Here is a 12,467-nt window from a genome sequence, read left to right as displayed (position 1 = left end):
TAGAGGTCCTTCACGAGGCATAAGAGGATCGATGACATATTGCCAAGCAAAGAATTTTATTTACTGACAGGTTCATTCGTTACTGTCTCACATTTATTCCACCCAAATTATGGTCGACCTTGAGTGTAAGCTTCTGGTCTCTTACTTGATCAAGAAAAAGAAAAAAAAACGCGCGAACGTATAGGCGTCCGAGTAGCGTAAGCTTCTCTTTGTATTCAGGAGTGAAAGGTCCTATCTGTCGACCCTTGGTTCAGGTTATTCACCACGTGCTCAAAGGACGCAAGCGAGCCCCATCCCCCCCTCCCTAGTTTCCCCTGGCCCCTCTTCCCGTCCCAAAGTTCAATGAAAGCGGAGCTTATCACTATGATTTATTGTCAGTTGCAGTTGTCCGCTAAACTTTCGGTGCGCCAGTTGGAACGGAGACCTCTGCTGGGCTCTGTCCAGGCTCATGCGACCTCAGTACGATATAAAGTTCGTCGCTGTTCAGGCGCGAGGCATAACAGTAGATCTGTTGCTCCTTCGTGGTGCCACAAGCAGTTTCGGTTGGACGATGTACCTGTCAGTGAAAGTGGAGACGCTTTAGTTCACCCCGAAAAACATGTCTGGACCAATGAATTGATGGCTAGCTTTTAGGTTAAACGTGAGGGCTGCTGGAAAAAAATATATACAAAGCAAATTCACCCTTCCCTAACAGAAAATGTCACATGCCCTATAACCACTAATCTAATATGAGTACGTATGTTTTATACGTGCTCTAATATGATCATATAACCTTGTGCACAAGGTTATGCAAAATATGTAAGACATGAGAATTTTTCATTGGGTATGTCAGACAAAAAACATAACTTACTGGTGTGTTCTTTCGAACCATAATTCAGTAAAACTTGCTTCAGGTTGCGGAATTTCGCGATGTCCGAACAAACTTCACTGAATTTTTCTGTTTAATTCCGGAGCTGTGAATGTTTTAAGCACAGAGAAAGCGCAATTCTTCTTTTCTAAATTAAGAAATTTTGTTAACGTGCTTCTGAAGAATAGCTGACGCGTTCTTACAAGTTCCTAAATATACATAATATCCATGCAATTGTTTGGTGAGTATAAAGAATCCGTAAGAATTGCTGAACGCCACGTGCGAGCAAAGGAACAAGTTGCTTATCAAGAGGCGAAGTGTACTATAAGGAAAGTTATACTTAGAAAGGGCTTGAATTGTTATGACTCCGGCCTTGAAGGATTTGGTAAATGCTTTATTTCGAGATAGTCTGTGCACGTGGTCTAACATATTTCTGAGATGCTTCGGGACATAAAATTAATTCAGACTTCCCTCGTTGCGAGCTCGCATAACGTAACTTTCCTACGCCCGCCGCGGTGGCTTAGCGGCTATGGTGTTGCGCTGCCAAGCACTAGGTGGCGGGATCGAATCCCGGCCGCGGCGGCCACATTTCGATGGGAGCTAAGCGCAAAACCGTCCGTGTTCCGTGCATTGGGACACGTTAAAGTTCCCCCGCAGGTCAAAATTAATCCGGAGTCTACCACTATGGCGTGCCTCATAATCAGATCGTAGTTTTAGCACATAAAGCTTTACTACTTTTTACAAGCGCATTAACGAAGACTACACTAAATGCCAAGGTACGTAGCGCCGGTAATTGCCACTGCTATAGATATGTGTTCAGGTGATTACACACTCAGGCAGGCATCCAACTGAGTTTCTGCATTGAGCAGTTCTGGCGGACGCACACTGACACATCGGCGACGTTCGATACTTCACGAGGGAAGAATACTGTGCAGAGGTGTATGCAGAGAGAATACACGTAAGTACATCGCAAGAACATTGGCACAGCGATACACACCCATTCGGTAGGACTGACCTGGAGCGGGCACATTAACAATGGTCCGAGGATAGCGGTAGGCCAAATATAAGAAGTTTCAACGGAAAAGTTGGATGACGCGAGCTATATTCTATTGAGAGACATGTGTGCATAAGAGATAACTATATGGCGACATAATATGTGCCCGTTTCAAGCGATGACTTATTGCTTCATTACGGCAAACAAACGTACTTATGGTAAACAAACGGGCGCGTAATGGCAGTACATTGGAAATCAACACGCGCTTATACTGCGTGGAAAAACATGGACTTTCCGGAATTCAAGACAAGGACGTAGCGAGGGACACGGACAAGCGATTGTCCGCTCAGGCAGAGTAATATCGCGGCTCTTCGTTCCGCCTGCATGGTAAATTGATTTAGGCCCTTAACACTCAATAAGGAAGTAATGATGTGAGTTACACATTGATTTACACTTTTATTCCCCTTTGAGGGCGTAAATTATTTTACAGTGTGTTCTTCCCGAGGAACCCGGCAAAGGATGACAGCCGCCTTAAAGCGCTGAAAATTCTAGTCCATATACAGGCAGGTGCGGATGTATGTAAACTGTATATATAGATATCAAATCAAAGCATATCAAGCCAAACTTTACTATATATATATATATATATATATATATATATATATATATATATATTGTTACGAAGAGTTGAGAAGAAATGGTTTTATTTACAGGAGATGGACGATGATCGTAGCCTGATCGTAGCGCAGCCAGCCCGGCCTCTCAAACTCCTCGTTCTCTTCGTCTTCTCTTCTCTCTTCTTGTCCGCGCCTTTCGTATCCGTTACATTTCCCCGCAAGCAGACGAAGCCCGTGGGGCGAGTCAGGATGGACAAGCAGGGCAGAAAGGATTCAGGCGAGCAATATGAGTCAGCTGAGTTCTGCTTGATCGCCGACCATTGCACACAAGGCGAGCTATGACGTAAGTGAGTTCACTCAGGCGGTCCACAATTACAAATTGGCCTGAATATTGTGACAAGAACATTTGGCAAAATCCACGCTTGTGTTGCGGTGTCCAAAGAAGGACCAAGTCACCTTTTTCCAACGATATTTGTACGTGACGGTCGTCGTATCGCTCTTTCGAGCGACTTTGCGAGGCCAGAGTACGAAGACGAGCTATTCGACGGGCTTCGTCGGCGAGACACAATGTCTTCGATACAGAATCGTCACTGCGCAGTACGAAAGGTAAGAAAGTGTCCAGAGGGCTTCGCGGTAACCTTGCATACAGGAGATGAAATGGGCTATAGTTCGTGGTTTCGTGTTTTGCCGTGTTGTGAGCGTAAGTGATGAACGGAAGCACGTCATCCCAGTTCTTATGATTGGAGGAGACGTACAAGGCAAGCATGTTAGTCAGCGTTCTGTTCGTCCTTTCAACAAGGTCATTGGTCTGTGGATGATATGGCGTGGAATGACGAAACAGTGAACTGCACAAACGAAGTAACTCTTCAATGGCATCAGCAGTGAACTGGCGACCACGGTCGCTGATGATGACACGTGGTGGGCCATGACGAAGGACCACGGAACGCAGCAGGAAGACCACCACGCAAGCAGCGGTGGAAGACGGTATGGCTGCAGTTTCTGCATACCGTGTAAGATGGTCTACGCAGGCAATTATCCAACGGTTCTTGTTGTTAGATAACGGGAAGGGACCCAAAAGATCAATGCCTACTTGCTCGAACGGAGTGCTAGCTGGGCGGTGTCAATGGCCGAAGGGGACCCGGGACGGCGGTGGTCGGTCGCTTGCGATGTTGCCACTTTTCACAACTAGCGACATAGCACTTGGTTATGTCGTACATCTTGGGCCAGTAAAAGCGCTCCTGCGTGCGGTGCAGCGTTCGTACGAAGCCGAAATGGCCGGATGTCACATCGTCATGCATGGTGCGTAGAACGTCGGAGCGGAGACTGCCGGGCACAACAAGCAGAAAACGCGCTCCATGCCCGGAGTAATTAGATTTGTAGAGCAATTTATCACGGACAGTAAAGCGACCGATGCCTTTAGAAGTACGGGCAGCGACAAAAAGCGGACCGAGGGTAACATCATTCCGTTGTTCTCGCTGAAAGTCTGCCGCGTCAGGTAACGTAGAAATAACAGCAGCGAGGTGGTCGTCAAAATTCTCAGCATCACAGTCGGTAATCGCAAGAGGAATCCGAGAGAGGCAGTCTGCGTCAGCGTTACGACGGCCACTCTTGTACGATACCACAAAGTCGTATTCCTGGAGGCGCAGCGCCCAGCGAGCGAGGCGACCAGAGGGATCACGCAAACCGACCAGCCAGCATAAAGAATGACGGTCGGTGATAATTTTGAATGGTCTACCTTAAAGATAACATCGAAACTTTTCTATGGCAAAAACGGCTGCCAGGCATTCCTGTTCCGTAACCGTATAATTGCGTTCAGATTTACTCAGGCGACGGCTGGCATTAGCGAGAACATGTTCTGCGCCACTGCGACGTTGTACAAGCACCGCTCCTATCCCGATTCCACTAGCATCAGTGTGAACTTCAGTCGGGCAAGATGGATCGAAGTGACGCAAGAGAGGTGCTGACGTTAGTATAAACTTCAGTTGAGAGAATGATGCGTCACACACCGGTGTCTAATTGAAGGATGCATTTTGCCACAAAATAGTTGTCTATGGGTAAACGATGTCGGCAAACCGGGGAACAAAACGACGAAAGTACGAACATATGCCAATGAATGAGCGGAGATCTCGTGCTGACTGCGGTAGTTTGAAGGAGCTCACCGCTTCAATCTTACAAGGATCGGGTGTGACGCCATCCTTGTCGACTAAGTGTCCCAGGACCAGTTTCTGACGTTCGCCGAACCGACACTTTTTTGAGTTTAGAATCAGTCCAGCTTTCTCAATGCAGTCGAGAACGAGGCTGAGGCGTTCGTTATGTTCTTCAAACGTGCGGCCAAAGATTACAACATCATCGAGGTAACACATACGTATCTCCCACTTTAGACCACGTAGTACTGGGTCCATGAATCTTTCAAAGGTGGCAGCAGCATTGCAAAGGCCAAAAGGCATAACATTAAATTCGAATAGACCATCTGGAGTCACGAAAAGAGTCTTTTCCTTGTCGGCAGGGTCCATAGGTATTTGCCAATACCCCGATCGCAAATCAAGTGTTGAGAAGTAAGAGGCAGCGTGTAAGCAATCAATGACGTCATCGATTCGTGGTAATGGATAGACATCCTTCTTCGTCACTGCGTTTAGATGTCTGTAATCCACGCAGAATCTCCAGGAGCCATCTTCTTTTCGGACCAGGATTACTGGGGCTGCCCATGGACTAGACGACTCTTGAACGACACCTTTGTTCATCATCTCCTTGACTTGCTCCGCATTAACTTTGCGCTCGGACGATGACACTCGGTAGGGCTTCTGGCGGATGGGGTGTGCTGAGCCGGTATCTATACTGTTACGAGCGCGGGACGACGGTAAATGAAGGGGTGCATCTCCATGCGTGAAGTCGAATGCAGCCTCATGCTTGGCAAGGACCTGTACTAGTGTTTGCCGTTCCGATGTACCGAGAGCCTTGCTGATCATACCAAGCGTTAGCTCTTCAGAATGGCGATTATCGCAAGGAGGGCAAGCTGTAGAGACGTCAGTAGTTAGTGCCGCTATTGAGTTACATGCAGCTTTATCGAAGAGAGCGATTTTCATACCGCGAGGAAAGACAAGCGGCGTGGCGGAACAGTTCAGCGCCCAGAATGTGGCGACTCCTTTCGTCATGCCCACGACAGAGCAGGGCACAAGTATATCTTTTTTGGCACAGTTTACGCGGAGAGGCCAAACTACAAAGTCAACACAATCAGCATCAACAGTAGTTGCCGAAACACGAACGGGCGTCAGGTACCACGATGGTGCAATCACTTCATCAAGAACACTGAGTGTGTCTGTGTCCCTGTCTTCACCACGCGAGCTTTGTTTGGAATGTGCTGATATAAATAACTTGTTCAATGATATTTCGCCACAACCACAGTCCACGGAAGCGCCGCACTGTTCAAGAAAACCGATACCAAGAATAACATCGTGCGAACAATGAGAAAGAACAAGGAATTCCGACACAAACACTTTCCCAGCCAACAAAACACTCACAGCACTAACACCAAGGGGATGAAGCCACTCACCACCCACTCCGCGAAAGGTAATACCGTCGTTCCAAGAAAACCTAACTTTGTGGCGTGGACGATTTTTGAAAGCGAGGCCCATCACAGATACAGTCGCCCCAGTATCAACTAACGCCTTGGTCGGTATTCCGTCAATCGAGACATTCACTTTGTTTTTGTAGATCACAACAGGCAGAGGTATTTCTTGCAGAGACCGTCCTGTGACCACACCTCCATTGGCCGCGCATGCTAGTTTCCCGGCGGCGGTGAGGAAGAACGGCGCCGAGGGGACGGATAGCGACGGGGACGGCTATTTGGTGGCGTCAAACTCCGCTCAGATGCAGGCGAATCGCTGCGCCTGGTCTCGTGTGAGAAGTGATCCCTTGGAAGCAAATCGGTCGTCCGCAAGTCGTATGAAGTACGGGTTCTGGGTGGCGAGAACACCGATGGTCTCCTTCGTTATTGACGGGCTTGGCGACAATACCGAGCTATATGGCCTGTGGAACCGCAGTTGTAGCACACGGGAGGGTCGCGGTTCACAGCGTCTTCCTCGAAACGAATGGTAGACGGCTGCGGGCGGCGAGAAAGTTCGTGGTCATGTGGATAACGTGTCTCTGCTACTTGCTGAAATTCGTTATATCTTTCATAAGTCGCGTCGTGGTAGTAGGGTCGGTGCTGTTCTTGTCGCGGCCTGACAGAAGTCGCAGGGCCTCGGGGGTAAAAACGCGGCTGCTCTCGTCGTGGCCGAGCGTCATAAGTAGGGCCTCTGTCGTAGGGACGTGGCTGCTGTCGGGGAGCGAGTTCATAATCCTCGGTGCCCCTTGCCACAGGATACGGGGAGAAGGATGCCACGTTTGGCTCAAAATCTGGTGGTAAGCGGAAGCTATGAGTGCCTGGATGTGTCACTTGCGCGTGAAGGCTGAGTTCCTCCCGAACTTTTTGTCGGATCGTTGATGCACGATCAAGGGGCTGGTTGCTGTCCACGCTTGCAACTGTCGTTACATTAACTAGCCTGTCAAACTTCAGCGTTATGCGCCTCGTCTTAGCTGCTAGAAAGTGCGACAGTGCCGAATGATGTCAGCGACGGAAGCCAGGTTGTCTTTTGCGCTGAGGAAATTGTAAACATCCTCGGCAATTCCTTTTAGGATGTGCCCGGACTTTGTCTTCCTCGGACATTCCAGAGTCCACCATCCTACACAGTTTTATTACTGCCTCAATGTAGGTCGTGCAGGTTTCGCCTGGCACTTGCGCACTTTGCAGTAGCGTCTGTTCTGCCCTTTTCTTTTTCGTCGCGGAGTCGCCGAATGGTTCTTTGATTTCCGAAACAAATCTTCCCCATGTTGTGAACGTTTCCTCGTGGTTGTCGAACCACAACAACGCAGTATTCGTTAGAAAGAACACGACGTTCGAAAGCTGAGAAGCGCTGTTCCACTTGTTGGCGGCACTCGCACGGTGATAAAGGATGAGCCATTCCTCGACGTCTTCGTCCGATCTTCCGGCGAAGGGACTCTCATCTCTCAGTTGCAGAACAGAACTTGTCGGCACAGCTGCTGGAATAGGTCGTTGTTCGTCTGCGTCGTGGAACATATTCAGCTCCGGTGGATTCAGTGGGAAAGGCGACGGCTCCGTCGAAGAACTTGTGGTTCAGTCTCCGTCTTCGAGTGTCGATTACCCCGCACCTTCCATCACAACTGTTACGAAGAATTGCGAAGAAATTGTTTTATTTACAGGAGATGGAGAATCAAACGCTTTTTCATTGACTACGAGAAAGCGTTTGATACAGTCGAAAGCTCAGCAGTCATGGAGGCATTGCGGAATCAGGGTGTAGACGAGCCGTATGTAAAAATACTGAAAGATATCTATAGCTGCTCCACAGCCACCGTAGTCCTCCATAAACAAAGCAACAAAATCCCAATAAAGAAAGGCGTCAGGCAGGAAGATACGATCTCTCCAATGCTATTCACAGCGTGTTTACAGGAGGTATTCAGAGACCTAGATTGGGAAGAATTGGGGATAAGAATTAATGGAGAATACCTTAGTAACTTGCGATTCGCTGATGATATTGCCTTGCTTAGTAACTCAGGGGACCAACTGCAATGCATGCGCACTGACCTGGAGAGGCAAAACCGAAGGGTGGGTCTAAAAATTAATCTGCAGAAAACTAATGTTTAACAGTCTCGGAAGAGAACAGCAGTTTACGATAGGCAGTGAGGTACTGGAAGTGGTAAGGGAATACATCTACTTTGGACAGGTAGTGACTGCGGATCCGGATCATGAGACTGAAATAATCAGAAGAATAAGAATTGGCTGCGGTGCGTTTGGCAGGCATTCTCAGATCATGAACAGCAGGTTGCCATTATCCCTCAAGAGAAAAGTTTATAACAGCTGTGTCTTACCAGTACTCACGTACGGGGCAGAAACCTGGAGGCTTACGAAAAGGGTTCTACTTACATTGAGGACAATGCTACGAGCTATGGAAAGAAGAATGGTAGGTGTAACGTTGAGGGATAAGAAAAGAGCAGATAGGGTGAGGGAACAAACGCGAATTAATGATATCTTAGTTGAAATCAAGAAAAAGAAATGGGCATGGGCAGGACACGTAATGAGGAGGCAAGGTAACCGATGGTCATTAAGAGTTACGGAATGTATTCCAAGAGAAGGGAAGCGTAGCAGAGGGCGGCGGAAAGTTAAGTGGGCGGATGAGATCAAGAAGTTTGCAGGGACAACATGGCCACAATTAGTACATGACCGGGGTAGTTGGATAAGTATGGGAGAGGCCTTTGCCCTGCAGTGGGCGTAACCAGGCTGATAATGACGATGATGATGATGATGGCAGGAGATGGACGATGATCGTAGCGTGATCGTAGCGCAGCCCGGCCTCTCAAACTCCTCGTTCTTTGCGTGTTCTCTTCTATCTTCTTGTCCGCGCCTTTCGTATCCGTTACAATATATATATATATATATATATATATATATATATATATATATATATATATATATATATATATATATATATATATATATATATATATATATATATATATATATATATATAAATATCGAGGTTTACAGAAAAGCCACAATAGAAGGCTGGAGAAATTCTCAACCTCTTATAAAATATCCTTCAAGGTCTGCCAGATGTAGCCGTTGTTGGCTAGGCAAGGAAAGTTTTCCTTTATAAAACACAAAAGAACAAATTTCTTGCTTAAGCTTTCTTTGTCATGTTATTTACATATAAGAGGCCTATATTATACGCTTTATATTATTTTGCACGTTGAACTGACTAGTGTTCTACGCATATATTACAAAGGGAAAACGTTCGAGCACAATATACAGTAGTAACATATACCAATAAGCCGGTATAAAAAGTCCCACAACGTTGTTAACACGCTGATTGAGTAAAGTCGAGTGCAAATTTAGACGATGACAAAGACTGGACGATACGACGACCCTTATTATCCAATTGTCTTCGTGCATGTAAAAATTAGCTGTCTTCACGTGCTTTGATATGAAGCGATTTGCCCAACAGTATAAGCCCACAACCCGCCCTGGTTACTTAGTGGATAGGGCGTTGCGCTGCTAAGCACGAGGTCGCACTATCAAAAGCCCGGCCACGGTTACCACCTTTCAAGGGGGGCGAAACGCAAGAACACCCATGCACCACCCATTGCGGTGCGCGGTAAAGGACCCCAAGTGGTCAAATTTGATAAGGAGTCCCCCACTACGGTGTGCCTCATAATCAGATCACGGTTCTGACAAGCAAAACTCCAGCTTTTAATTTTCAATATATACGGTTAGAAACCATAGTAACTGTTCCTTTATCATTGTGTTCTTTACTTATTTAATAATGTTTCCTGTATTAGGCCCAGATGATCTCTCGTTCTTTTTGGATGTAATAATTACCAAGTTTTTTTTTGCCCTATTTTAGTTTTAATGCACAGGCCTGCCAATATTCAGACCTCTGGGTTGTTCCTGGGTGTGTTACATAAACGAATATAATTACTAATGTTATTCCAAGGACCACTTGGAAACCTTTGCTAATGACGTTTTTTCCGCCATTTGAAATTATTCTTTTCTTCGGTATGTTGATGACATCAACATTTTAAAGGAAATTCACACTGCTGATGACTGACACATCCTACAGACCAACCTGTTTTTGATTGTCTTTTTTTTCTGAATAGTGCAAAAATAATGAATGCAGCTTGAAGGCTGCTAAGATAGAACTTATGACACCCGCGCGCAAGATATGAAATATTCTGTTGACTATCCTGTAGAATCTGTCTTCATGTGCACGAAGTTTGCGATCAATAATCTCGGCACGCACTGCGATGCTATACGTTTCTTCTCGCACTCAATGCGCTGTAATGCGGTGTCTGCGCTTTCCCGTTCTTGTTTTCAAAGTACTCAGAGAATTCAATTATTCAGCAGCTTTCCACAGGTTGTACACAGCAATCTATCTTCTGGAATTTGAATACGCATCGACTATCCCAAATGGCTCTTCTAAATAAAGAGGCTACATCTTAGGACGGGCTCAGAAAAATGTTTCTTAACATATATCCTAGATATGTTGATTGGTTAAGGTGTATATTAAAGGCAAGATCATTCTGGCAGTCTGGTATGGCACTTTCTCCGCATGTTTGTTTCTTTCACTGGTCAAGAATGTGCTACCGGCGCTACGTCTTGGTCCAGCACAGTTGGATTATTGTCTCTGCCTTTACTGCACTGCTGACGTAATTGTGCTGGCTTTCTGTTTGTGTTCAAACACCTTCATTTATATCCTAAACTACACCGAAATATTCAGTTTTATTGTGTTTATAACTCCGCGTAAGATCACCAGTGAGCACGGGCCTTTCCGTTTTCCTGCCTGCTATATTCAACACTCAAGTGTCCACAAAATGCGAAGTCTTTATACTCTTTATAGCTCTAATTTGGTTAATCACGATAACTATCAGATTAGTGTCATAGTTTTTATACCTTTGCATTATATTTTGTATCGATTTTGGACTTGAACAGATTGTTCAAGCACTACCTCTCCCTCTCTCTCTCTCTGTCATAACTTTTTTTTTTAGCTTACTTAACGTTTCGTTGTACGTAAACCGACATTTTCATCACTGTCCTTGTATACTTATTGTGCTCGTTCTCTCGCATATTGCCCAGCTGTTCTCACTTCCGTTTACGTTTTCTCTGTTCTTAAATATCACCATGGTACCCGTGCGCCAGTATATTCGTACATGACGATGCCCAACACTTGTGCACTCACCTGTACACCACGAAGCCAGACACGACGATGAGCAGCACCACGCTGAGAGCGAAGCAGGCCGCCTTGAGCTTCCAGCTTCTGTTGAGCGGTCGCAGTTGGCGGTCTACCGACCGATCCACGCTCTCCTCCATCTCTCGGAGCGGCGTGGTTGCTCCCGGAGTCGAGCTCGGCGAATGCGGCAGCGCCGGCTTCGCACTGGACCGCTGGCCACCTATCTTGGGTCGACCTCCTTGTTCGTGGCCCTTGGTCGCTTCAACCGAAGCATTTTCCGCGACTGCGGACTCCTTAGTCGTCGCCCTCGCAGTGTTTTTCGGCGCCGCGTCTGGTGAAGTGGCAGCTGAACGCGAGTGTTCCGCTGTTTCATTATGAATAGCTGTAGCGGCCAGTGCCGGCGTTGCAGGCTTTGCGAGGAGGCCCGGTTCTTCTCGGATTGCTCGCAGCAGGACCGGGTCTGCTGCTGACGCCGTCTGCTCCCCTTCGGTCGCCGTTTGACGCTCCAACGATTTGGCCGTGGCGGTCCGGCAGCTGGTTCGCTCAGCGGCGTCTTGCAGTCGGTCCTTGGAGGACAAGTCTTCGCGGGAGTGGCCTTCTGGCTGTGCCGCTTGTCCCTGCACGTCTCTTGTCGTCGGCGCGTCTTCCGTGGGTGGAACGGGACCCGTTTTCTGGGGTTGCGCGTCCTTGTTCTCCTCCATGATCTGCGGTGTCTTCACGACGAGCTAACAACAGGCACAACCGAACGCGGCCGGCTTCTTCTTTGTCTCCTTCTCACCAAGCGCTCGGACATTCCAAAATTATATTCATCAGGTGCTCCAACGTTATAAAAATAAAATACCGAGAAGGCAAACATAAAAAAATGAGGTGGAAATGCATTTCCTGCCAAGAGTATAAATGTCATCAAAACAAATAATAGTTAGGGGCTCTTCATGCTAGCCATGATACTATAATAACGTGTAAGAGCAGCCGATCCAGAACTTTGTAATGGCGAAGTATTCCGTCTTGGTTTCTTGAAGCCGCGGAAATGCGTCTAGCTGGCACGTAATTGTGGGTTCGTGGGTTCAGTGCTTCATGCGGTAATTTTTATTTTACACGTGTTGTGCTTTCTCTTTTGCCCTATGCTTCGCCATTAAGCATGACACGGATGGCTTTTGCTGAGAAGAGCGAAGTGACCCGATACGTATTCCAGGGGTAGGGGGGAAGGCGCTTAGCGGCCGCAGACCAAT

General features: G+C 47.1%; 1 protein-coding gene and 1 long non-coding RNA gene across 2 annotated transcripts in view; one reads left to right on the top strand and one right to left on the bottom strand.

The window, feature by feature from the left end:
- The window catches only part of LOC142578931 (uncharacterized), a 209,463-nt gene that overhangs the window by 144,760 nt on the left and 52,236 nt on the right, over window positions 1-12,467 (top strand). The window lies entirely within an intron of this gene.
- On the bottom strand, window positions 334-11,979 carry LOC142577733 (uncharacterized). The gene is made up of 2 exons (XM_075687186.1): window positions 11,248-11,979; window positions 334-556 (listed from the first exon to the last, which is right to left on the bottom strand). The coding sequence occupies exons 1-2, from the start codon at window positions 11,937-11,939 to the stop codon at window positions 484-486; spliced, it is 765 nt and encodes a 254-aa protein (XP_075543301.1). The 5' UTR covers window positions 11,940-11,979; the 3' UTR covers window positions 334-483.

Source organism: Dermacentor variabilis, chromosome 4, assembly GCF_050947875.1.
Source record: "Dermacentor variabilis isolate Ectoservices chromosome 4, ASM5094787v1, whole genome shotgun sequence".
Taxonomy (NCBI): Eukaryota; Metazoa; Arthropoda; class Arachnida; order Ixodida; family Ixodidae; genus Dermacentor; species Dermacentor variabilis.
The sequence above is the reverse complement of the archived record's forward strand: the minus strand, read 5'-3'. Positions and strand labels throughout refer to the sequence as shown.